General features: G+C 45.7%; 1 protein-coding gene across 15 annotated transcripts in view; it reads left to right on the top strand.

Annotated features, from left to right (window-relative positions):
- PALM2AKAP2 (PALM2 and AKAP2 fusion) overlaps nucleotides 1–26,585 on the top strand; it is a 467,702-nt gene that overhangs the window by 106,806 nt on the left and 334,311 nt on the right. For 7 of the 15 annotated variants that reach the window (XM_070594973.1, XM_070594967.1, XM_070594975.1 and 4 more), the window contains exon 2: nucleotides 18,136–18,181. The exons of 2 other annotated variants lie outside the window; for them this stretch is intronic. In XM_070594973.1, coding sequence (XP_070451074.1) covers nucleotides 18,136–18,181 — 46 coding nt within the window. Of the gene's footprint in view, nucleotides 1–17,453; nucleotides 18,182–26,585 lie in introns of those variants that run through there. 6 more of the 15 variants (XM_070594966.1, XM_070594963.1, XM_070594964.1 and 3 more) reach the window with 2 other exon arrangements.

Here is a 26,585-nt window from a genome sequence, read left to right on the forward strand (position 1 = left end):
AGCCCCTTAAGTTTCCTTTTTCACTCAAAGTCAAATGAAAACTCTCTGTCGATCCCTGTGATTTTGTGTCCAGGTACATTATCCCACCACGTGCATTAAAGGAGTGTAAGCAAGCTCCAACCATCCTCTTTTGGATTGTCTGTCATTTGAATGAAGGTTTATGTTCATTAAAGACCACTCTACAGGCAATATTCCATTAATCATTACTTACTATGTTCTATATCTAGACCACAAGGGGTAAAAATCAACATTAAGTAAAATGAACTTAATGTGAGTACCCAGAAACAATTTTAATAAATATTTAATGTTTCAGATGTATTTGACTACACAATAGGCTATATATAAAATAGTATTGGAATGAAAGGAAAATCTAATTTCACGGTGTTTTTAAGTTGCTGGCAGACCAATGGGGTACATGGCAAATTTCTTCCCAAATAAGATTATTTTTCCTAAAAGCAATCTGAATGTTTGAAATTAGATGAAAATGGCAGGAATGATGACAATATTTCTTTGTGGAATGTTGGGAAATGATGTCTGAGAACAAAGACGAATAATATAAAACATAGTATTCAATCATATAAACCTGTGTACTTCCCAAAGGGATTTCCAAAGTATTTCCAGGAATTCTGGGAAGTTTTCAGTCCTTTGATTTCCTCATTATCCTTTTACATAATTATGGCTCCAAAATGGTTCCTCTTTTGGTCGTGAACTTTGGTCAATGGACATATAGTGGCGCCTGGGTTGAAGGTCTAAGTATCCATTTTTCATTTAAAATATTTGTCTATTTAATATCCTTTCCCATGAAATTTCATCCCAGAGTATGATAAAAGTCCATTTTAATGCTAGCTGTGTGGAATGGTACTAATACCCACCTTTAAATTAATCGATCGAATGTGCTCGCTGGCACATATACCATCTCAGACCCACAGATGGTATTGTAGGAGCTAGTAGTTTCTTGAAATAGCAATGCACACATCTGTGTGGCAACAACATAGCAAAGGCTGTGCTTTATCATTGCTACCTAGGTTCACGTAACCCACTCCCTGTGGACCAGAAAATCCTAAATTACTATAAAGGAGCAAAAGTACTTTTGCATGTTTTTTTGGTTACTTGCCTTGAGCTGAGAGAATGGGAAGTTTTAAAAAGGAAAATAGGGAAACAGCACCAAAGAAGTGACCTTTTGCCTCGGGAGACATGGTTTTCCAACAGCCTTCACCTGGATGCTACTCCTTCTCATTCTGCAGGGGAGATGAGGACAGGGGAGGAAAGGGACAAGGGTGCTGAGAGCAGAAACCAGAATAAACCTTAGGATTCTAGGGTCAGGAGAAGTTTCAGTGCCCGGGAGAGCTCAGAGATGTATGAGCATACAGCCAGAGCCGAGAGAAAAAGTGGGGCAGTGAGACCACTGTCCAGTGAGTCAACAAGAGTAGGGCCACTTTGAGGACATATTCGGGGAGAGCCAATGAGGACTGCTTGAGAAGCAGGTGCAAAGAAAATTTGGACAGGTGAGCACGTCCTAGGGGGCGGTGTGGCGTGGAAGACAGAGCCGATGTAAACGCAGAGGATAGAGGCACCACAGCACCTGAAATCCAGAAGGCTCCGTTCCTCCTGCCCCCCCTCCAGATGCTCAGTTAATTGCCAGGTTCTAGTAGTTCTCCTCAACTACTCAAGTCTGCTCCTTCCTCCCCATCTCTCTGACAATGGACCAGGACGCTGAGACCACAGGCTCTACGCCCAGACTGCTGCGTATAAAACCCTGCTCTGCCACCAACTGGTTTTGCACCCTGGGTGAGTTACTTATCCTCCCTATGCCTCAGTTTTCTCATCTGATAGATGGGACTGATAATCCTAGTGCCTCCCTTATGGAATTGGCGGGAGTGCTAAATGAACTAACACCTGTGAAGCACTCACATGGTACCTGGCATGGAGTAAGGACTCAATGTTAGTTGCCGTTTAATTTCCTAGGGCTATGGTAACAAATTACCACAAACTGGGGAACTTAAAACAACAGAGATGTCTCCTCTTACAGTTCTGTAGGTCAGAAGTCTGAAATGAAGGTGTCGGCAGAGTTGCTCCTTCTGTAGGCTCTGAGGGAGAATGTGTTCCATGCCTCTCTCCTGTGTTCTCGTGGGTGCTGGAAACCTTGGCATTCCTTGGCTTCTGGCTGCGTGACTCCAATTTCTGCCTCTGTCTTCCCATGGCCTTCCCCTCTGGGTCTGTGTGTCACCAATCTTCCTCTCTTTTCTCTGATAAAGACACCAGTCGTTAGGTTTAGAGCCCACCCTAAATCCAGAATGTTCTCACTGCAAGACCCTTAACTTTATTACATCTGTAAAGACCCTATTTCCAAATAAGGTCATATTAGCAGGTACTGAGGATTGGGATTTGCACCTATCTTTTGGGGACTATTAAAGCCACTATTGTTGTCATTATTATTATTTTCAGTTCAGAAGCTTATCATCTCTTTTCTAGACTCTGAAAATAGACTCCCTGCAGTCTTCACACGACAGTCCATTCTCAATAAGTAGCCCCAGTGATCTTTCCAAAGTAGCTATCCTGCTTAAACCCTTCAGGGGCTCCCTGTCACCTGCAGGAGAACATGTGACATGCTGAGCAAAGCTGTGCCTTGCTGCCTGCCTCATCTCAGCAGTGCCATCTCCCATGTCCCTCCATCTTGTATATCCTTCTCCCAAACAGGATGGCTTTTAGTGCCCCAAACACACTAGGCCTTCCATGCCTCCTGGCCCTTGCACAGCCTGTTCCCTCTCCCTATGTACCATTCTTCTCTCCTCTAAAGGGCCTATGCGTCCTTGGAAATTCAGTTCTTATTTCATCTCCTCTGAGAAGCCTTCCCCTGGACTTTCCTTTGGCAGCCCCTCCACCCTCAGACCCCCGGAATTGGCTCCCTTGTCTTCACCTCTAATTCATTTTGGACGTATCCCTGTCACCAAACTTTATTCATTGCTTTGTAAAGGTCTACTAATGTTTCTGTTTCTCCTTGAGAGTTATGCCTTACTCAACCCTGCATCCCAATGCCAGTGCAGTAAAGGAAGGTGTTGAATAATGAGTGGATGGATGGATGGTTGGATGTATATATAGATGAACAAATGGGTGGATGGATAGATGGGTGGATGAATGACTGGGAGGATGTATGTATGGATGACTGGGTGGGTGGATAGGTGGATAGATGGATGCATGAATAGATGGATAGATGGGTGAATAAATGGGTGGGTGGATAGATGGATGGATGGATAGATGGGTGGATGGATGGATGGATGAATAGATGAATGAATGGATGGATGGATGAATAATAAAAGGAAAAGGAAAACTGAGTCAGGGATTATGTGCAACCACGGGGTGAAACCTGGACTAAAGCTGGGACCATCTGTGGTTAGAAGATCTGACAAGTTATTAGAGGAGAGAATGTGGCTACTGAGGACTTAGATCTGTGTCGTATAAATTATGAACAGCTATGTATATAAACAGTCTAGTACATGATGCCCACAGTAACTGCTGAGCAAACTCATTACAGCTCCCCAGACGACTTTGATTCTTCTCAATTTCTAAACTCCTGAATTAAAGAAGGCCCTTGGGAGTGGACAAAACATGGTTCTCACATCTTACATTTTAGTATGAAAAAGATTCATCTGGCGCATAAGTTTAAAATGTGGCTCCCTAGGCCCCACCCCAGAGATTCTGATAAAGTCAGTGTGGCACAGGTTCAGTGATTTGTGGAGAGGATAAAAGGGCACATTCCATCTGCCACATCTATTCTGTGTGACCTTAGAGAGTTTCTTAATTCTTCACCTCTGAAGTGGAGAAAACAATACTACCTCTGCATAGGACTATGGTGAGTTAATATAATGATAAGAACGGTTTGACATACATGAGTGCTCAGTAAGGTTACCTGCAATCATTGCTGTCATCGTCATCATCATCATCGTCATCATCCTTTTCAATGAGGTTCTAGATCAGCAGTTCTTAATCCTGGCTGCAGAATAAAATCACCTGGGAAATTTGAAACAGATCCTGATGTATTTGGTCTGGAGAAGGTCTTGGGTTCTTGGGGGTGGGGGTGGGGGGTTATTATTTGAAAGCATCCCAGGTCTAATGGGCTGTCACAGTTAACTCCCAGCACGGTCCTTCTCAAACTTGAATGTGCACTTAATCACCGGGGGATCTTGTAAAAATGCAGATTTTGGTTCTGTAGGTTTCAGGCCAGCCAAGAATCCTCATTTCCACCATGCTGACGATGTTGCTGTCCTCAGGTCACACTCTGAGTAACGAGGCTTTAGACTAAAAGCCTGGAGCCCAAGCAGACACAACCCACAGCTTGGTCGGGGGCTTCATGTCAACACAGGGACTGATTGTGAGAGAGGCCATGTAGTTCTTGGTTACACCCAGGCCTGTCACATACCTAGTGCCACACTCTATCCGGAAGCTCCCCCAGTCCGTCACTTACACTGCCAAACCCTGGGAGGAGATGCAGGCAGACTGCCCTGATAAGATATGTCAGACGAACTTTCATTACTGTCCCGGGAGTCCTTTCAGAAGGCATTTAAGGAAGTGCCGCACACTTAGCACTTAGCTTTTTCAGATTGTGGGGCTCAGGGTCATCATTTTGCCCATAAAAGGGCCATTTGTGTGTGTCTAAACTGCCGAGTCAATTACCCTGCCGAGTGGGAATAGTATTGTTGCCTCTGTTTTTGGCACAAATGACTTGAGTGTTTTCAAAGCACCATTAAATGCCAAAGTCCTTGGCCCTCGATTTGGTCCAGGTGTAACGACTCACAGGCCTACAGTCACGGGACAAGGGGGGGGGGGGGTGGAAGATTACAATCAGAGTTTGCAAACAGGCGTAGGATGTTAATTCTCCCAGACAGCATCTGCGTCTTCTTGCAAATGCATTGTGATTTCCTCAAAGCAGCCCTCGCCAAGCTTTAAGTTGTAAGCAGAGGCCCTTGGTACAGGGATATACGACATGGGGTTTACAGCATCATGAAATCACGCTGAAGGCAAAGCTGAGAGCATCTTCGCTTACCGTGGATGTGTTTAATGTTCCATCATCCTTTTACTGCATATTGATCAGGCAAAAGTGTGAGTCATTTAAATACCTGATTACAAAGACTCTTACTGTTTTACACAGCAAACCTACCCTTTAGATTTCCATTTCATATGTTCTGATCCCTGAGATCTAGAATCAACACTAATTCCCTTTTTTTTAGAAGGTGTGCATTATTCATCACCACCACCAGAATAATAAAAGCCAAGACAGGCCTTCGCATGTGCCCCATGAGGTAGATATTATCAGCCTCAGTTTACCTAGGATAGAATTGAGACACAGGGAGGTTAAGTACCTTGCCCAGGGTCCCCCACCTAAGAAATACGGAGCTGGCATTGGAACCCAGAGCATCCTGGCACCAATGCTCTGAATCACTGCCCTCAAGTCCTTTTGTAGGAATGTTGCTAATCAGTGTATGAGAGTGCTTAATACCTGCCAGGCACGTGCCGAGGGCTCCACACGATCGTCTCCTTTTGCCCTCAAAACACCCCTATGGCTTAGGCACTGTTAATTTCATTTTCCGATTGAGGGAGCTGATCATAGAGAAATGATGTAATTTTCTCAAGCTTACACTCTACTTTATAAGCACCAGAACTGGAGTTTGAGCCCAAGGGGTCCATGTTCCTTCTCCTTAGCTGACTTTGGATTCTCGTCCCCTGTCACTCTTCTCTCCAACTGCAAAGTGAAGGTTTCCTGGATCTGTCCACGCATCGGTTCCATCAGTGCCCACCTATGCCTACTCTGCCAAAGTCCCTTTTGCCGTGTGAGGTACCACAGTCACAGGGTCCAGGGATCTGGATGTGCACATTTTTGAGGCCATTGTTCTGTCTACCTACCACACCATTCCATCGTTCTCGCCTGAATCCTGCATGACCCTCCATCTGCTCTCCTGCTCACTTCTTCTTCCCTCCCTCATTGCTGGCAGCCAGAGTGGTCTTAAAAGATAAATACATTCCTTCACAGCTTGTGATCTGACCGCCACTCTTGGGCCTCCTTGCCCCTTACTTGTCCCCTCACTCCCTCTGCCCCCTCCGCACTGGTCTCCCTGCTGCTCCTCCAATATGCTGAGCGCAGCCATGGGGCAGAGCTTTCTGTCTGCTGTTCCCTCAGCCCAGGATACTCTTCCCTCAATATGTGCATGGCTCTGTCGTTTGCTCCATTCTGGTCTCTCTGATGGACTGTCCCTTCTTCATCCCCATCCCACTCTCTCCCCTTAGTGTGGTTGGTTTTCTTCAGAACGTTTCTGAAGTTCTATTGTAGATTTCCTTGCCTTTAATGTTTCTCTCCCTTCTCTGGAACGTAAGTGCAAAACGGCAGCTTCTTTGTCTTGTTCTCTGCTGATCCCCAGCACCTGGGACAACGCATGGTGTGAAGTGTGTGCCCGATACGTGCACCGGGAAAGAAGGGAGGAAGGAGGAGGAGGATGGGTGAAGGAAGGAAAGAAGGAAGGAAGAGAAGGCAGGGAGAAAAGGAAAGAAAAAAGAAACGGATGATGGAAGAAAGTGGCTTAGTTGACTGCCCTTTTCATGATTGTTATCTGAGGGCTTGTCCCTTAGGGAGGATGATATTTCAAGTACCTCAAAAGGAAAAGAATCCCTTTTATCTCCTTCAAATGCATATTATTTATAATACTGTTATATCCTCCCAACATTTTGATAGTCTCACACAGGTACACGCTTCCAACAGCACAAATTCATTACCTGATAGGATTACACCTGCCACAGAAGCAGTGTGACCAGAAGCTCTCTGTGTCTCAGTTTCCTCATCTGCAAAATGGGTATAATAGTAGCGCTGCCCTGGTAGGGCTGTTATGAGAATTGCATTAGTTAATGTTTGCATAGCGGTTAGAAGGGATCCAGGGCCAGAGAAACATCATGTAAGTGTTTATTAAATTAAAAAGCCAAAATTTTACACTTAAATTCAAATAGTCTCCCCAATACTCAATTCAAATCTTTATTTAATTTAGAAAGACCTTTGGAAACTTTCAGGTTTTTACTTAAATCAATTTGTTTCTGCTTTATTGTAACTCAGGAAAAATACTCCTTTGCACTCCTGTTAAAGTAAAATGGCAAAAGTGTATCTTTGCCCATTTCTTTCCACCAATGGTCATATTCTTACCAAATGTTTCCTCTGTGGACTAGGGCTGTTACAATGTTTTTTAAGTAAAGGGATTATCAAATTTAGGACCTCACTTGTGCAGGGGGCAAGTGTGAAGTCTCAAGGCTGCTCTGTAGTCCGTCCTAAAAGACAGTATCCTTTGCCTGGCCTTCCAGGCTGCTGGGCTTTGAAACCTGACACCCATTTGTCACTTGCCTCATTAGGTCACCACCTTGGAAAGGCGGCTTCCTCCTTATTAAGAAAAAGCCTGCTCCATTTGCTTTGGCTCCAACCAACCTAACAGTGTCTTTAATTCAGCGACGGACTATTTTCCTTGGAAGCTGGAGAGTCCAGTGGTTTTGGATCAAGCTTAAATTCTCTCTGGAAGTTCTAAAGTGGAAGTCAAATGACTTCACTCAGCAGTGTCAGAGGCAAGAAAGTGGGGCAGGCCTTTGGAAAGTGGATTTTGAATATTGGAGGCTATTCAAAATGGTGCCTGATGATGTGGAACCTAATGCTGTTTGAGCGTGATGTGGATAAACTATTTTATTATTATTCTCTTCAAACACTGGATCTTGATATCTGTTTTGGTTTTGTTTTTATTGTTTCCACCTAGAATAGAAAGTAGTTTCAAGCTAATCCTGGGAGGCAAGAATGGATTGAAAGGATACCTACAAGGGCAAGACAGATATCTTTTGGGGAAGACAGAGTGAAGGCTACTCTAGAAAGACTAAAGACTGGATAGGCATTGGTCAGAGGAAGCTTCTGGTTGGCAGAAAGATAGCAGAGGTAACCCACGCCCAGGGAAGGGGGGCCTGTGCCTTTTCTCTGCCAGCAGCTGTGAGTGGGAACTAAGGAAGGGCAGCTCTCAGAGTGGACAGCAGGCAGCTTGGGCAGGGGGCCTCGGGGATGAGCAGGACTTCCCAGACTTCTAGTGCTATTGCATTAATAACCAAGGCGAGCTTCTTGGCTCTTGGAGATAAATCCACTTTCTGTTCTCTCTCTCTCAGTTCCTCTGATATTCTAGGTTCCAGAGCAGAGATTGTTTTTTTAAACCAGAGTTCCATGGGTCTTCTAAGAGTGTCCATGGAAGAATTCAAGGGGTTTCTGAAAGCTCAGAAATTGTATACAAAATGTTGTCTGCTTGTGCATTGCCCTGGGGAACAGTCCATGGTTCTTACCAGATTCTCAAAAGAATTCTGTGATCTGCCCTCCTGCAAAGCTTCTAAGATGTTCTAGATGGAAGCACAAATCACACCATAGAATACTTTCTTTTCTTTTCTTTTTTTTGAGGAAGATTAGCCATGAGCTAACATCTGCTGCCAATCCTCCTCTTTTTGCTGAGGAAGACTGGCCCTGAGCTAACATCCATGCCCATCTTCCTCTACTTTATATGGATGACTGCCACAGCATGCCGAGTGGTGCCGTGTCTACACCCAGGATCCAAAGGGGTGAACCCCGGGCCGCTGAAGTGGAACATGTGCACTTAACTGCTGTGCCACCGGGCCGGCCCCCATAGAATACTTTGTACGTTTGTCTCCTGCAGTCTCTCATGATATGGGCAGAATTTGGCAAAGCCAAAATGTTACAAAAAAAGTTTGCACAGCATCAAAAGACCTTGGGTTGCCAACTCGAGAGGTAAGATCCAAGAGTCAAGCGCATTCATGAGTCAGTGCTGGTCTAGTCTGAAGGGCCATTTTGGGCACACCTGGTGTCTTAGTCGGCTCCAGCTGCTCTACCAAATTACCATAGACTGGGTGGCTTAAACCACAAACGCTTATTACTTACGGTTCTGGAGGCTGGGAAGTCCAACCTCAGGGTGCCAACAGATTCAGTTTGCACCCTCTTCCTGGTTTGTGGATGGCCATCTTCTCGCAGTGTCCTTGCCTGGTGTGGGGGGGCAGGGTGGAGAGAGAGAACAGCAAGCTCTCTAGTGTCTCTTCTTATAAGGGCACTAATCCTGTCATGAGGGCTCCGCTCTCATGACCTCATCACCTCTCAAAGGCCCCCCTCGCCAAATACTATCACACTGCAGATTTCAATGTGAATTTGGTGGTGGTGGTGGGGGGTGAGTAGAGGGGCACAAGCATTTAGTCCATAGCATCTGGTGCTGGCCTGAACAAGGGACTCAGGAGCTTTCACCTGAACACAGGTACATCTATGTGGAAACACATCCAGAGTGATACAGACATCAAGGAGTAAATAAGATTATGCTCATAATTATAAAAGAGTATTCATTGAGCACCTACAATATGCTAGGAACTTTGGATCTATTACCTCATTTGATCATCACCATAATCTTATGAAATGGATGCTATTATCTTTCCCATTTTACAGATAGAGTCACTTCAGCTCAGAGATGTCAAGTCCACCTCTCAAGGTCATTAAGTGGTAGAATTGGGACTCAAGGTCAGATTTGTCCAATCCATGCTTCCTCCCGACGTAAGTAGCTTTGTTGCATGCAGACAACCATCCTAGTGGCTTATGGGATGCTGATTAGTTTAAGATCTCCTTCAGGGCTCTGACTTTATGATTCTTAGAGTTAACTGGAAGAGTGACAAGTCAGGCAATCAATATGACAGTCACACTATGTTAGGAATTGGGAGGAATAACCACTTGTCCTTCCCCAAGGGACCGCCAGCACACTCTGAGGGGGGATTTCTGGAACTCTGTGGAGTTAACAAGAGGAGTCTTGGAAAGTTAGAAAAGAGAGGGGGAGGCTGCATTCCAGGCATAGCTCTGGGCATGAGAAAGCACCAAATTTGGAGTGGGACAAACAGATGAAGAAGGTGTCAAGTTCTCTGGGGAGGAGTAGAGGGTACTGGAGGCTAAAAACAGGGTAGAGCACTGGCAAGATCTGTGGTGACTTAGCTGAGCCTCAAACAAAGGAGAACCATCCCAGGACACTTGGACTCTCCCCTCCGCCATCCCAACAAAGGGCAGTTCCGCACAATGAAGGGGACGGAGTCCCAGATGGAAACGGACTGCCTGTTCTATAGGGAGATCTTCAATTCTAGCAGAGAGCTCTCTGGTCATGGGAAAAGCGATCTCAATGGCAATGACCTGTCCACTTGTAAAAGATGGCATAATAAGGGCTTGACTTAGGGGTGAGTGCAAGGTAAGGAATTAGAGGAGGAAAGAGTAACTGAGCGGGAAGAAGGAGAACCATGGAAGACAGACAGGAGGCACCTGGGTCCCCGCACAGGCATCAACCATCTTACCTCCAGTTACGGGTGCACAGCACCGAATCTAACCCAGATCGTAGGATGCAGCCACCACCCTCTCCTCCACCCTCACCCCTGAAAAGGTGCCTCAGGAGAGGAAACAACCGGAGTGACACCACAACAGAAGGGGAGCACAATTTTGCATGAGAAGTGGCCCTGCCAGCTGCCCTGCTACTTCTCCCGGAGGGGACAGACACTGCTTTGACTGGGGAGGCCTAGAGAGCTGCTGAGTGTCCATTTCCTGAAGGGTTGGGCCAGACTTGGGAGCTCATGGGAGTCAGGGATCTGCCTTCTCTAACACACAAGATCTGATGTCTTGTTTGTGCTCACACTCTTGTCAGAAGTGAAGGGTGCAGGTGCTACAATGGAAACACATCCCTTTGTCGAGTCAGTACAGGCTGTGTCCTCGGAGCCTCCGGAGGGGCTGCCTTCCTTGGGCTGGAGCTCCCCCAGTGCTCCTGGCTCCCAATCAAGCAGCCGCCTCTGTGTGGACTCTTTTTCCACCCCTCCTCCCCAAGGATGCCGTCTCCTCTAGTGGGATAAATTTAGCTCTGAATGAATGCAGAAAGGAGAACACATTAATGTAAACACAGACCAAGGAGCTTTCAAATACAAGTTTCACGCATGCACAATTGGCACAAAAGACACGAGTTTTTCTGTTTCCTTCTCTCCTGCTTCTTCCATCTCATCCTCCGACGCTGGTAGCCTTTTCTGCATTTAGTTAAGCTATTTCAATATGTAGATCAGAATGTGGGGCTGTTTGTCTTCAGACCAGATAAAGCAGAAATCAGTTGGGTGACTGAGGAATACCAAAGAGTCAAAGAGAACCCTAGGCGGTGTTGATCATTTTCATTGATTGGTTTGATTGTCTTAGAAACCCATCAGAAACTGGGAAGCTCCTTTTGTCTTATGTATTAGCAGAGTCTTTTCTCCTGGTGGGCCAAGGCTGTGGCTGCTACAGAATGTTGCACAGTCCTGCAAACATTTCCCCAGAGGACCAGTCCTTACGTCCCTAACTTTGAAGTCTTCCTTTTCACTGTAGTCCTTTACACTTACAGAGCATGTATGGTTCTCAAAGCACTTCCTTATTCATGAGCTCCTTTAGTCCTTACAAGAACCTTGTGGGGCAGTTGGCTATCCCTATTCCCAGTTTATAAATAGGAAACCTCAGCTCAGAGAGGTTGAGTGACTTGTCTGAGTTCACAGGGTAAGTGGCAGAGCTGGGATCAGGACCTAGGATTCAGACTTTGTCTTGTGCTCTTCCTGCTCTACCTCGAGCTACTTTTGGGAAAGGCAATTTGTCCAGGAGGCTCTAGCTGGGCAGGTTACATATGAGTAAGGAGCAATTTTTGAGACTGGCTGGCTACTACCTGTCAGTGAGACAGGTTCAGAGGGGCCGGATGCAAGTTCGATCCATTTCGCCAGTGTACGGAGGATGGGCATGTAGGATTGAGATTCCTGATTCTCCAAAGGGTGTCAGGTGGGCACAGCATCTGTAGGTGGTAGGAACCGAAGCCTGACTTTCCCATTTTCATTATTCATTCTCCAACCAGGAGGACACAGAGGATTTAATTGACAGGCCACTGTCCCTCCACCGCCAACCCCACAGGAAATCTCTCTCTTGTCTGCAGTGCTGACTTGCAGAATGTGTACACATTATTGAATTGTGGCTAACAATGAAAGTGTCGATGGCCACACTACAGAAAGGGATTCCAAGCTGACGGGGCACATCGTGGTCATTGTACTAAGGCAAACTAGGCTGGCCTCTAAGCCCTCTGAGAAGCCAATGACCTGAGTGTGTCTATTGGCATTAGATAACCAGACTGGCCTTCCCAAAGACTTTTCCACTTGGTAGCTAATTCACACCCAAACACAGAATCAACCCCACCAGGAGCACCTGTAATATGTAGGCATGGAGCTCTCTTCCCAACACTCCAAAATTCAGCTCTTCTTTCCATCTTTTCCTAGGACTTACTCTATCTCATCTCAAGAATTCCCTTCTGCAGTCTATACAGAAGTCAAGATAAATGATGTACACCTGCAATTTATATAATGTTATAAACTAACATGACCTCAATAAAAATAATAATAATTTAAAAAATAATTCCCTTCTAATTCCTTCTTATTTATAATTATTAAATTGACCCACTACAAAGATAAGATTATAGGTGTCTATGAATCGTTAAAAGGAGAATCTGGTAAAGAAATTTCTAGACAATAAATGACACAGAGCACAATTCTCCCTTTTAAAAGATGAGAACAGGGAAGTATCTACCAATGTGGGGAATTTTTACTGAGAGTTCACCTCTTTTCTAAAAAAAATTTTAAAAGCCTGCATTAGATGATGCATAAAGTCAAGTCACTCCCTTAATTTGGTCTATGACATTTTTAATGAAGCAATAGGGTTGAGTAATTAGGACCTACCATTTCTGGAGCACCTCCTGTGTCCACTCTCAAGCATATTATATCTATTATTCTTATTTCTCACACTATCTATATGCGGTTAGAGCTATTGTCCTCCATTAAAGATGAGGAAAATGAGGCTACAAGAATTCAAGGTAGTGTAGTTGGTGAGGCTGAGGGCTGGGATTCTAACTAGTCTTTAGAGCTCATGCCTTTTCACTATATCATGCCCACCTCCCACTTTCTAATCCTACTTTTCAAAACTTTTATTAGTAAGAAGACTATTATGAACCAACATCCAAATATCCTAGCAGGGTAAGTGTAGATCGATCCCTAACCATCCGGCTCTAATTCCTGTATCCTCTCCTCATACCTCCTAGTTTCCACATCAATCAAGTGACTTTGCCAAAGCTAACCAAGAGAAAAGGCCATCAAACTGAAATATTCATGTTCATGTCTAGCCAGATTGCCAAGTGCTCATTTTGAATCTGCTATGTAGAGACCCCTAGCCAACATTTACCTTAGGTGACATCCAGCCTAGTTTATCTCCCATGCTGGCGCTCTGTTTTCTAACGTCTTTCTCTTTCTTGCACCATGGAGACTTTATATGAATCTATCATTTGTATCTCATAGAGAAAAACAGCACAAACCTGAAATCCCACCAATCTTCCCAAATTGTTCACCACCACGGGAGCCAAAACCATTCCAAGCACTGTTCCCCTCCTTGTCACTCTGTGCAGCCATCACCTATGTTTTGGATGACCATGTATTCTAAAAGATCCTAGGCAAAAGAGAGCTGATAAAAATACAACATTTTGGAGGACCCTAGCATGCCTTTTAAAATTACTTTTGTTAAAGGAAAGCTTCAGGTTACTATGAAATTTCACACTCTTAGCTACTGTTCAATAAGACTTTAACTTTTACTCACTCAGTGGGCCTTGGCACGTCATTTCCCTCTCCCTTTACAAAGCTCCTATTTTCCCCACAGGGGACTAGGCTATGGTCATCTGTGGTTCCCAAAGGACTCATGCCCTAAAATAGATTCTGAAATTTTTATGAACAAAACATCTATTTTGCAAATCTAGCATTCTGTATTCTCTCTGCATCATGCTTTGCAATGCAGCATCTATCAAATAAACCAATAATACAGGTTGTGCTTATACAACACAATTTAATGTCCCAGCAAAAACTAATGATTTGTTACACACGTTATGAACCACTGTAATGGACCTTTCCAGATTTTAAATGTGTGGAGGGCAGAAAGTCACCAATATTAGCACAAGACTATGAATTCTTTGTAATACCAAGCCATAGCCTGATGTCTAGTATGGAATAGCTATATAATAAATGTTTATGAAAGAAATGGAATAATTTTGGTTATAAATTTCTGTGTTTGTAAGGGGTTCAATGATTTTAAAATGATAGAATTTAGAGATTAGAGGGGAGAAGTGCTGGAAGAGGAGAAAATGTTTTCCTTTTGCTCTTGGCCAAGCATCAGCCATTCACTTCACGTCTCTGTTTCGCTTAGGATTCTTAGTCGCCAGCAACAGAAACTGATCCTAAGTGATAGAAGCAGAGAAGGAATGAATTGAAAGTACATTCAGGAGCTCACAGAACAGCTGGGAAGGCTAGAGAAGGAGGCTTGGGCAGTGGGCAGGACTGAAGGTGGACTACCAGCCTGAAAGAATTCTCTAATGCTGTGTCTTCCAGATCCTTGGCAGGTGCACGGGCCTGACTGAGCCCAGACTGCACACCATGTCATAGCTTCTGGGGGGTCTGGGGAAGTAAGTGTCTGGCATTCCCCAGCTTCTATGATGGGAGGTTGCTGTGATTCTCACTATGGCTCATAACATGAGAATTCCCCAAAGATGGAAAGTGGCTCACAATTTGGGCATCCAAAAAAACATGAAAGAATCTGGTACACTTCCACCTGGACAAAACCCCAGGGTCCAGCATTCTGAATTTCTTCTTTTCTTTGACTTTTGGCTATACCTGCTTTGACAGTCCTCAACACTGAGTAAACACAACCACTGCATGTCATGGGTCTCAGATGGTTAAAAATCCCTGAGGAAGTACACATGATTGGCCATGAGTCTTTTCTCTCTTCCTGGTAAACTCAATTAGTACTATGGTTCTAAACCCATCCCTAACCCCTACCTCACCTCACAGAAATTTAATTCTGTACATATAGTCAGAGAAATGTGCCCCAGGAAATTCTGATGCATACTTCAGGTTGGGAACTGTGGCTTAATTTTTGCCATTTCCCACAGCTTCTTTACGAGCCATTTCTATTTGTCTGAAGTCCCCTACCCCCACTCCATCAAGCTCAACCGATGACCCTTCTCTCAGCTGGGAAAACCAGGGTAACGAATGCAGCCTCTTTCTCCTTCATGTCAAAATTTCTTCTTGTCTTTACCCATTCTATCCGCCTGCCTGTTTCAGTTCCCCTTCTTTCCAAGGCCCAGGTGGCCGCCAGTGCTCATCTGGATGCCCTCTGGTCTAATCCGAGACCTAATACTTACCTTCCCTTTTGACTATGTCTTTGGCCTCACTTCCCTGATGCCTAATTCCCTTTGGCCCTGAAACATTCAAGTCTCACCTGACCTAACAACCCTTCAACTTGACCCTGCTCCCATAGACCAGCTTCCTGTTTCCCCCACCATCTTCATCTTTCACATCTAAAGATCTGAAAGGAATGGTTTGTACTCATGGATCCTTCTTCCCGAACTCTCACTCACTCTCAACTCTCCATAATCGCTTCCAAGCTCACCCTCCACACACTGCTTTTCCACACTTACCCATGGTTTCCTGACTGCGCAAGCCAATGGCTTCATCTTGGTCTGCATCCTTCTTGACTCTTGGAAGCATGTGACCCTGTTGAAAACCTCTTTCCTCCTCTTGTGGCTTTTGGTACAAACATTTCTCCTGATTTTTCCTTCTACTTCTCAGATGATACTTTCTCAGCCTTCTTTGCTGGGCTTTCTCTTCTTCTTGTTCTTTCTTCTCACCCTGGCCATTCTCCTTTCTTTAGCTATAACCTCAAAGTAGATGACATCCAGATATGTGTCCCCAATCTTGAGTCTTCTATCCTGAGGATGAGAGCTTTCCAATTGGTCACTTCCAAGGGGTGTCCAGGCCCCATCTCCCCTTCCATGACTCCTTTAAAAAAGTTTATTGTGATGAAACATATATTACATAAAATTTACCATTTAAACCACTTTTAAGTGTACAGTTCAGTGACATTAAGTTCATTCGCATTGTCGTGCTCCTCTATTCCTTTTTAGTATCTATATAGCTGGGGCAAATGGACCATTTCTTGCTCTCTTGTTTTCTCCTGGGACCTGCCCCACCTCCATCTCACTGGCCGAGCCTGGTCCTGAGTGGTTCATAACACGGGCTCTGGGGAGCCTGACCTGAGTTGAAATCCCAGCTCTAGGACTCTGGCGGAGTCCCTCAATCTCTCTGGCCTCACTTTCCTCATCTTCTGATTCTCTACTCTTGTTGAGCACACAGGCACTCTGCTCAAGCAATAACAGCTTTGTTTACTGGTGAGCAAACACCCCTCAAAGGACTTGTCATGCTGGAGCTGATGTTGGAAGCAACAAGAAAATGATGTCTGTGAAGAAAATGATGGGTCTTAGCCAGAAAGAAGTTCTGGATATACTGGAGTGAGATGTTGAATCTGGCACTGGCTTGGATTTATGACACAAACAGCTCTACGCACCCTCCTTATAAAAAGGAAGGGAAAACAATCAGTCAGTAAAACTCCTTGGTGACCTCTTTCATCTTTGGGCAGAGTAATAATTGCTCATCAAGTGACAGGTAAAACCTCCATGGCAGTCGAAAAGGCAATTTAGTTGAATTGCAAGAATTTGCCCAGGAAAGAGATGATCTGGAGAAATCTAATGCGCATACCTTTTAAAATGCCTTAAGTCCTGCATTTATAGAACCATGAAGGATCTGAAGAGGTCCCAATGTTTTCTTTGTGTGTGTGTGTGTGTATTTATTTCATTTTACAGGGAAAATTTGCTTATGAATGTTGGGAATTCTAGTAGGTCCCTCCTGAATGTTAAGAAGTATTTTGTTTGTTTTTAGCATTTATTTCCTTTTGGACTGGGTCTTGTCCATCTCTCATATCCAGCCCATAGGCTGTTGCAAAAGATGTGCTTTAGTACTGTCTCCTGTTTTGGTAAAGAATAGGTGAAGTATTTTAGGGACTAGACCCTACGTTTCCTTTCAAAGACTGTGTATAGAAGTAACGACCCTCCAAGACTTTCAGCCCAGAATGTCACAGGATAATGATACGAACAGATTGCCCTTTACAAAGCACCTTTATCTCATTCATCACTGAGGACACTCAGTTTTTCAGATGAGGAAACTGAGGTTCAGAGTGGTTAAGTGAATTGCCCAAAGTTTCACAGCTAATTAGTTGGTCAAGCCTGGCCTAGCCGAGGCCCTAGGACTACAAATTCTTGGCTGTCTTTCTAAGCCGTATTTGGCCTTACAGAGGGGAGGCCTGTTTTGAGCTGTACCCTGCCCTCAGCCGACGTGATGTGTGAGGACCCTGCCACCTAAAGCACGTGGGCGAGGCAGCCCTTCCCTATTGGAAATGTCCCCACATGGAGCCCAAGCATCTGGCAGGAGCTAGAAGGCGACCAGAACACTCGATGGCCGCAGCCCGCCCGTAAGGGCCCATGCCCGGGGACGCCCCTTTTTGCCAGAGGCCCCCTGGGCTGGCATCTGCTCCGCGGTGGCGCCACCTAGCCCTGCTCCGGCCCTGCGAGCGCGTGTCCACTTCGGCGCGCCAGCCGTGCGCCCTAGAGGTCCGCCGTGCGCCGGCGCCCCAGGCGCCCACCCGCACGCGCGCGGTCCGTCGGTGCCTTGGGGACCCCTCCCCCCTGCGGCGACAGCCTCAGCGGCTCCTGCCCGCCTAGAGCCGCCCCTGGCCGCGGTCGCGGGTCCCCCACACCCCAGGGGCGGAGCGAGACGCCGAGACGTCAGGGCAGAGAACGAGCACGGGGCGAGCGCGCCCTCCCGGCAGCTGCCCGCGGCCCACGTCCCCGACTGGCGCGGCCGGCGGCGGCGGGGAGATGCAGTTAGCGGCGGCGCTGGGGCGCAGCCAGGCGGCGGGGCGGGCGGGGGCCAGAGGCTGAGCCGGGCGAGCCAGCCGGGGCGAGCCAGCGGTGCGCACAGCTCTGCCCGCCACCCCCGGAGCGGACCCCGGCCGCCTCTGGGCTCTCCCCGGGGTTCTAGCCAAGCCCCCCGGGGTGCCCATCAATTTCGTCGGGTGACTTCAGCGTGTGTTTTGTTTTTCTTTCTTCTTTCCCTTGCCTGTGTGCCCTTCTCTAGGATGGCAGAAGCGGAATTGCACAAGGAAAGGCTGCAAGCCATAGCAGTAAGTCCACTTTCATTTTATTTTCTGGCTCTATTGTCTGGGATGGAAGGGGGCCCCGAGTGTTTGGGGGCCATCGACATTCCAGCACGGTAGCCGCAGGGCATGTGTCTTGGGGATAAAAGTCTGTCAAAGATCAGCTACGGTGCTTTTTCTTTTATACATCTGTGGATAGAAACCCCCGGGGCGCGCTTTGGGCTGGGGATTTGAATCTGGGAGACTGGCTTGGAAATAAGATGCTTGCTACTGGGCTTTGGGAAAGACTAAACAGACGCGTGGGGGGCGATTCCTGGAATATTATCACCCAGGGCTCAGTAATATGACTTCATACACTGGAGAAGGGAGAGAATGGTGACCAGAACAGTGGCTGCCATCCTCTCTGCGGAAGCCGTTCGTCTGCTAAGTGGAAAACCAGCAGTCAGCTCCACTGTCAGCCACGAGGTAGAACCTCCTCGCTGGAACCGGGAGTGTTCATTTCCCTGTTCTGTTTGATATTGACAAGGGCACTGGCACAAGCCACCGCCCCGGAGGGGTCTGAGGACTTGTTATAACAACTGGGTCCTGGGAATCATATTCCAGGAGAGCCTCCTTCTTATGGGTGTGGATAATCTTGAAAACCTGTTTTCAGCATACAAAGGAGCAATCAGTTCTGGCCAAGTTTATACGCACTTTCAGAAAAGTGTACCCATGTGCATCTTGAGTCTAAAAGAGAACTTTCTGAGACTGCCTAGATTTGAGCAATCTTGCCACAGTGTTGCCAATGATCCACAGATGTGGTATTTTTACTGGAGCCACCACAGCTGGATTATATATTTCCTTTGCAGATGAAGGAATGGTTACTGCTGTATATGAAATAATAACAATTAAAGAGAAGGTCTGTTAACATATTGGCATAAAAGACTCTCGAGACATTCTTCTACCTGAGCTTTTTAAAAAAAATTTGTTTGTCCAAGAGTTCCCTGGAAACACATATAAATTTGTTGGAGAAATAGTGTGTCATGTTTTGGAAGCAAAGTATATTAAAGTGTTTTCAAAATCTTTTGGACAGATTCTTTATTGGGAAAATGCACTCAGGCCCTTCTTTTTTAGGAAGCATTTGATGTGGTGTCCATGGCTCTGAGACCCTCTTTATCTAAGTCTTCAAATCTTAAATATCTTGGAGACGTTGCCACTGAAGTGAGAGAGGCGTTTGTTGGCGATGTTGAAATGCTATGGCTTTGTTTTGCCTATCAGGCAATCTTTGAACTTGGTCCTCAGGACTCAGGAAGGCTGTTTTTCTTTTCTTTCCTTTTCCCTCTGTGCATGTGTAATTTTGATGGTTAATGAAGTTGTTTATGGTTTCTAAAGTTAGTGGCAAGGCAGTGCGGCCAGTATGTCATGAACTTGATAAGAATGGAGGTATTCAGTTATTGGTGCCATGGAGCTGGTGGGTGTTTTATATAAACTGAATAATAGGCTGCTTTAACTGTCCATGAAGTGGCCGCTCCAGAGAACATTCAGTTGCTCCCATAGGCTGCTGCTGAAGGTTTCCAACAGTTGTCACATTTTCTGCCTTTGCATGGCCAGCTTTACTGGATGCCTGAGGAACAGCTGAGCCCCATGAAAGGACTTGCTTTCTGAACGAGGAGCCAGTGGTGGCTAACACTGGGGCCACCCTTTTCCAAGAGGGGTTGGATAATGCCAGCAGGGGCCAAGTGGATTTTCAAGAAAAATCGAGGCAGTCTTTTGGAATTCTCTTGAGTGTATAAGAAGAATAAACACAAATACTCGTGCCTTTTCAGTTGTGGAATGGAGTTTGTCCTGTACCTGGGAAAGTGTTAATGATTCTCATGAACGTAGAAGCCTCAATGAATATATATGTTATCAGTGCAGATTTTCTAACTCTGTGTGTGTGTGTGTGTGAGAAAGAGAGAGAGAGAGGGCGAGAGAATTAAGAGATGAGGTGGGGAAGTGAGGGCTAGTGACCACATGACTAAGTAGTTCTATGCCATGCTTTGGCCTAGTACATACTCTCCAAATTCGGTAAACCCTGCTCCTCTCTGCCACCTCTCCAGGGTTCTCAGGGGACCCTCAGGAGCTCAGAAGCCTGCCCACAGAGTCTGGCACTCCTGCAGTCTCTCTGGAGATGTGAAGGAGGAAGAGAATGAGTCCTCACCTCTTCACCCACTTGGGCTCCTCTCTGAGAGGCAGAGCAGATAAACAGGGACATTAGTCTGGAGGTTCCTGGGCAGTCGTTAGTCTGGATGTCAGTTCCTTCCCCTGTAAAATGGCTCATGAGTTCTCCCTCTTGGACTGGTTGTAAGGTTTAGCTATGATGCAGCTGAGGCCCCTGGCGTGCCGTTGCCTTTAGATGGTGTTGAGACAGAGCCCCCAATTCCTGTCTACACTGCTGCCTTGTCCTGTGAGGGTTAGAGGCAGCCCTCTGAAGCAGAAAGAGTCTGAACAGCCCTTTTTATCCTTTGCTTTAACTCTGACTCCAGGCCAGGGCTCTGCCCCGCAGCATTTCCTCTGGCTGCTTCAGACACAGGGCAGAGGTGTCACCTGAGGATCCATCCATCCATCCGCTCAGCAGGTGTTTACAGAGCGCCTCCTCTGGGAAGGTACTGGAAACACCAAAAAGGCAGTGTCCTCAAGTTTCAGCCATCAGAGGGAAGACTTTACCCTTTGCACACTTAAGTTATGAAAGGACAAATGTCCTCTAACCTATTTATCACATCATCTGTGAGATTTTCTCCCCCTCAAGGGAATGAAGTACTTAGAAACTATGGCCCTTTAATTGAATCTTCCAGTTGAGTACAAAAGAAGAGCAAATCCATCTTTGACTACTGTCTCTGCTTTCAGGTGCTTCTTTCTTCTGTTGGGACACTCCCAAAGCCGTAATTTTAGAAGATGCCAAAATGCCTCTGTAGCAGAATGAGCGTGAATGATAATTCCAGCGAATAATGATACAATTGCCGTTTATTGAACATTATCTATTCAGCCGGGCGCTGTGTGATGTGCTTTTTGTTAACCTTAGTTGTGAATCATCTATGGAAAAAATAGGAAAGTGCATAAACAATTACTATACTATGTTAGTTTGTTTATTATTTATTTGGAACAGTTAGAAAAGGAAAGCCAAAAGCATGAAGAAGTGAAGTCAGTAGCTAACGGCACAAACTCAGTAATAAGAGTGCAGTGCATTTTAAAACATTATGTCATTTAATCCTAATAAACAAGCTGATGAAGTAGGGGCTCCTATATTGCACATATTTTATAAGAGCCCAACATTAACAGATAGTGTCAAAGCCAAGATTTGAACCCACACTGCGGAGCGTTGGAGCCCCTGTATTGACTGCTGCCCTGAATTGCTTCCTCCAAGATGGCGGCAGCATCTCATGCTTTTCCCATGAGCGCGCTGTGCAGGCTGTTCCAGCAGCCTCAGCGTGAGCCAATGAGGGAGAAGCAGACTGATTCAGTAGCTCTGGGAAAGGCTGGGACAAACCAGGAGGACCACATCCTTTTGAGAGTCTTCCAAGTTGTGTTTCAGTGCATGGAAACACCGATGGAAGTTCTGACTGAATGAGTAACATGCCCTTGGGGAAGAAGCCACTGTGTCTCAATGGAAACCCACTTTGGGGGAGGATGTTACGTCTGCACATCCGAGAGGAAGAGAGTCTTCCTTGGGCACATGTGGAGATAACTAAACATTACAGAGGTCACCTTGGGCAAAAGCTCTCAGAGCCGTATGGACGAGACCTCAGGCCAGCACCAGGGACCAACATGAGTGTGTTCATATGTGCTGAAATATGAAATGCCAATCCAACCTACAGTTCTCTTTAGGGAATTTTTTTCATTTAGTGAGGCCCTACTTTGCAGAATAATAAAAATGATCTTCTGCATTCGTACAGCACTTTACAATGTACAAAAACCTACATGTTACCTTTATTCTGAGCTGTGCAGGACAGGTCTCATTATCTCCACCTTACAGCCGAGTATACAGATACCCAAGCTCACACAGTGAGATGTGGAAGAGTTGTCTTAAGTCCATTTTCTCCTGACTCCAGATTCCTTGTGTCAGTGGCACATCAGGCCTTGGAGGGGTGCTCTGCCATGGGCTGGATGCCACTAGGATCCTGCAGAGCTAGCGTCCTGGGTGGGGATATCTGGGGGTATGTGAGCCTGGACATGCCTCCATGGAATCTGCCCTTTCTGGGATCTCACTTTGGGTCCCTCTCCCTCTTGAAACTCTCACCCAGAGGGTGCAGTTAGTGGACCTGTGGCTCCCACCTGATCCCATTCTCTGCCCTGAGAGGGCCTGGATGTAGGTGTAGCTTAGGCTGGCTCTGCCCTCGCTTGTAGAGAAATACTTTGGCATTTCCTTGAGGCCATCTCTCACTGCTTCTTCCGGCCTTGGAGTGATAAGGCCTTGACTACCAGGGTTGGAGCGTGGGACCAGGGACCAAGAAGGCCAATCAGGCTCCTTTTGATCCAGACCGCTTAGGTTGCCTGCATAGCCTGGGCAAAGGTCCTTGCTGCAATTTACATGGGATTCAGCCCAGCCCAGCTTCCCAGGTCAGGGATGTCTCAGAGGGTTTAGAGACCCAAACCCATGAGCCCTGTGGTAACAAACACTGTGATTCTTGTGGGGACCATCCCTGTACATGTCCCCTGTGAACCTCTGTCCTTGGCAGGCAGCTGGAAAAGGCCTGGAGAATCGAAGAGCCTGGCCTTTCATTTGTTATCTTCTTCCATTTCAGAGACGTGGATGATGCCCTTCTTCTAAAATCCCAAGTTAAGGCCTAAAAATTGATTTACTCAGGATATTGGCAGCTGAGTCTGCAGGGCCATCTAGCAGATTGGTGCCACTTTGGGCCCGTTCAGGGTCATTGCGGGTCTGCGAGTGCCAAGGCAGGCCTTACACAAACATGTGCAAGGGTCATACACCTCTCTGGGCACCTTTTTGTACTTCTGAGTATTTCAGGCTTTAGCCTCTTGGGACAAAGAGCAGCTACTCTGGCAAAGTACCCTGAGAAATATAGCAGTCATCATCTAAAAAGCCAAGCAACGGGGGCTTGTGGGTTATGATTTGTCAATATTTAAGGAAAACCAGGGCTGAGTATTGGTGCTTCTGCATTTCTTTGGGGCTACCCAGTACTTTTAGGATCCCTACTGTTGGTCCTTTGAACTACCCACACTTGATCACCCATCTCTGAGACGGATGTTGTTCTTACTTGACAGTAGGAGTTGGTCATTGTGGGGTGTAACTGACTAGACGACAAACGGGCATTAATGTGCAGTGACAGTGGTCCCCTGGGCTGCCAGTGCCCCTCACAGTCTGTCAAATTATGAGCATGGATTCTTGTGTCCAAAAGCCTTGGCTCAAGTCCTGGCCTTTCTATTAGTGTCTGTGTGACCTCGCTGTCCCTCGGTTTCCTCATCTGCAAGGTGAGGATAATGATAATACCCACCTTGTGAAATTATTTTGAAGGCTGAGAGATTTCACGGGAAATACTTGGAGCAAAAATACAGAAAACACTCAGCAAAACTTTTCTGTTTATAGTAAGTGAATCAACAAATCATAGCTGATGCATCTTTAAGCATAAACTGGACACAAGGAATGAAAGATGAATTCTATTAACTTCAACATTTTTGCCAAACTGGGAAATCTCAGATGGATATAGTAACTACTGAGAGTTTCCAATGCAGGAGGATCCTAATAATAACAATGAAAAGGATTATTTATAGTAGATAGGGGCTGCAAACTCAAAAGGCTCCAGGGGCCAGCACGTAACATAATTGAGTGACGCAGACTGAGTGGAAAATTGTGGGGACCTGGAGAGCAGATGCCACTTCTCAGTAAAGATGCAGTTAATTTATACCATGTGAGAACGTGAGTCCTATGTTGTCATATCAACTCACTTTCAAGAGAAGCCAGAAATCTCCTTTTTTAAGATGTGAGATCTCCCATTTAAAAGAGAATAGTATCAACTTGTGAACACAACAAAATTCCTTTTGGTCAACAGGTCAGCCTTTTGTGACCTCCAGATATAGGCAGAGCTTTAAACTTTACAATGTGCTTCCCTTAAGCATGGACTTGGGAATCTCATAAGGATGCGATGAAGTACTACTACCGGGCCCCCCTTAATCTCTCATAATGTTACAAAATCATGGGGCATTTTCACCAAGGCTTTGCGAGCTTGGTGTCCCAATGTTTGGGTGACTGCAAAAATAGTGTCTATTTGCTGTATCTTTTGATATTAAGTGAGCTCCTTGCAATCACTGACGTTCTCATAACTCAGAATATCCACATCAGAAAGATTGAAAAGACCATCAGTCCTTTGATGTGGGAAGTTCCTGTTATCATAGAAGAATCTTTAAGAACAAGGTATGCAAATCTGAGCCTATCATGTGTCATCCAGGGTATTAAGATGCTTTTGATTTATTTTCAACCTCAACTAATAAGCAATACAGGGAGACCCAGCTGGCCCCAGGACTTTTAATAATTGCAGCAAGTGCCACTGGGCATAGACTTTTTGCCGGAAATGGTGTAGAACAGTGATTCTCAAACTTTAGTGCATTAGGATCCCTGGAGAACTCCTTAAAACACAGATTGCTGGATCCCCTCCCAGCGTGTTTGATTCAGTAGATCTGGGGTGGGGCCTGAGAATTTGCATTTCTAACAAGTTCCCGGGGATGCTATTCCCAGCCTTGGCCGCTCTTCTGGGGAATACACATGGAGAACCCCCATGAAGTGGTAGAAGACCAATGGTAAAGGGACATTTGGCCTGGGTCTTGATGAGTGCCACATGCCCATTGTGACATGCCCAGGAGTTTATATTATGAAGAGGTGAAATAGAAGGAAAGACTGAATTCAGTCTTAATTAGCGAGAGCCTACACACAGCTCAGTTTGAAAGTGGTGTAGTTGTGTTCCTCTCCTATCAAGTGGCTGATCAAGAGGAAGCCTTTGTTTGTCTTGGGTACTTGTTTTAATCTATTTAGATAAAGTGAAATTTCTGTCTGTTGGTCACTTGAAGACACTTGTTTGAAAAGTATGCTTGGGATTGGCTGATCAAAACCACGTGCTACAAAATTCACTTGGGGAGGCCCTAGGGGGCACCGTGGTGAGATAAGAAGTTAAGCGGTAGAGCAGATATCCAGCAGTACAGTGGGTGGCCCTTTGAGAGAAGCTCATGATACATATTCTGATGCTATAGATGGAGAAGTCCCACAGCAGATCAGCCAATCGAGTCTTGTGGCAGCCCTTCCAGCGCTCAGGCCTGATCCTCAATGCAGCTGCTTCTCACGCAGGCAACTCTAGTAGGATGCCAAGAAGAGTAGCAACTGAGGTTCATTTACCTAATGATGATTCTCCTAAGCCTGTCTGTGTGTACACAATCATGGCTTGCCATTGGCATATCAAAGAGGAGTTTATTCTCACAAAGATGTCCTACAGGCTCCCCTCGCTCTTATTTGTAGCATCTATTGTTTGAGCCACCCCTTCATTTTCAGAAGGATTCGGTCTCTCCCAGACTCTTATCTGTCTTAAAACACAGAGCCCAGAGGCTGCATGGTATAGGATGAGACCTAAGAGAACGTGGGGAGACTGTGAGTAATGGCCTCATAGCCCTTGGTACTTTGTCGAGGAAGATTTGCACAAGAGCGCTGTGGGTTTGGGCGAATCCCACACAGCTGAGACCTATTTCTGACAGGAAATGCCAGCAGAAGCAGAGGTTTGTGTGGGGTGGTGCATGTTGGAGCTACATGTGCCCTTGGGTAATTATATTGTCAGTCTTTTGCATTAGTCTTATGTTGAATTAAAATCTTCAAAAGGAGATTATTAAAATACACAGAGAGACAAACACACAGAGACAAACCTATAGCCTATTTACATAATGCTCGAACATAAATTAAAAATACTTTGGCGTTAGTCTTTGACGGTAGTATCGATGCTTCTATAGCATCATATGAGCTCAGCTAGAAGAAAGGAATAGGGAAGCTGGTACTTTTCCCTTGCATAAGCTGGAAGGGGAAAGAAAAGCCACATGTGCCTTCAAGATAAAAGCCATAGATGCAGATGAAAGAGCGGTGGGCCAGACCTCAGAAGGCATCTTCCTGCCCATCACTTCCCCTTGGGCAGCCTATTTCATTACCCTGCGGGCTTCCGGGCTCTTGACAGTCTGTGCACTCCCAAATGTCTTCCAGGCATTTGTACAACCTGCCCTTACTTTTTTGCTGAATTCTACTGGTTTACTTACTATTCTAGGTGGGTGGGATTTCCCCCTGCTACTTCGAAATTATAACCAGTCATTTGAGTATTCACTTTATTTTTAAATTCAGGGCTGAAACTTAAAACTTTGAGAGTTATAAAAAATGTTATTCTTAAGAGAAAAACATATGCTCGAAAACTTAACCCTTTGGAGTTAGGCA

Source organism: Equus przewalskii, chromosome 26 (genome assembly GCF_037783145.1).
Source record: "Equus przewalskii isolate Varuska chromosome 26, EquPr2, whole genome shotgun sequence".
Lineage (NCBI taxonomy): Eukaryota > Metazoa > Chordata > Mammalia > Perissodactyla > Equidae > Equus > Equus przewalskii.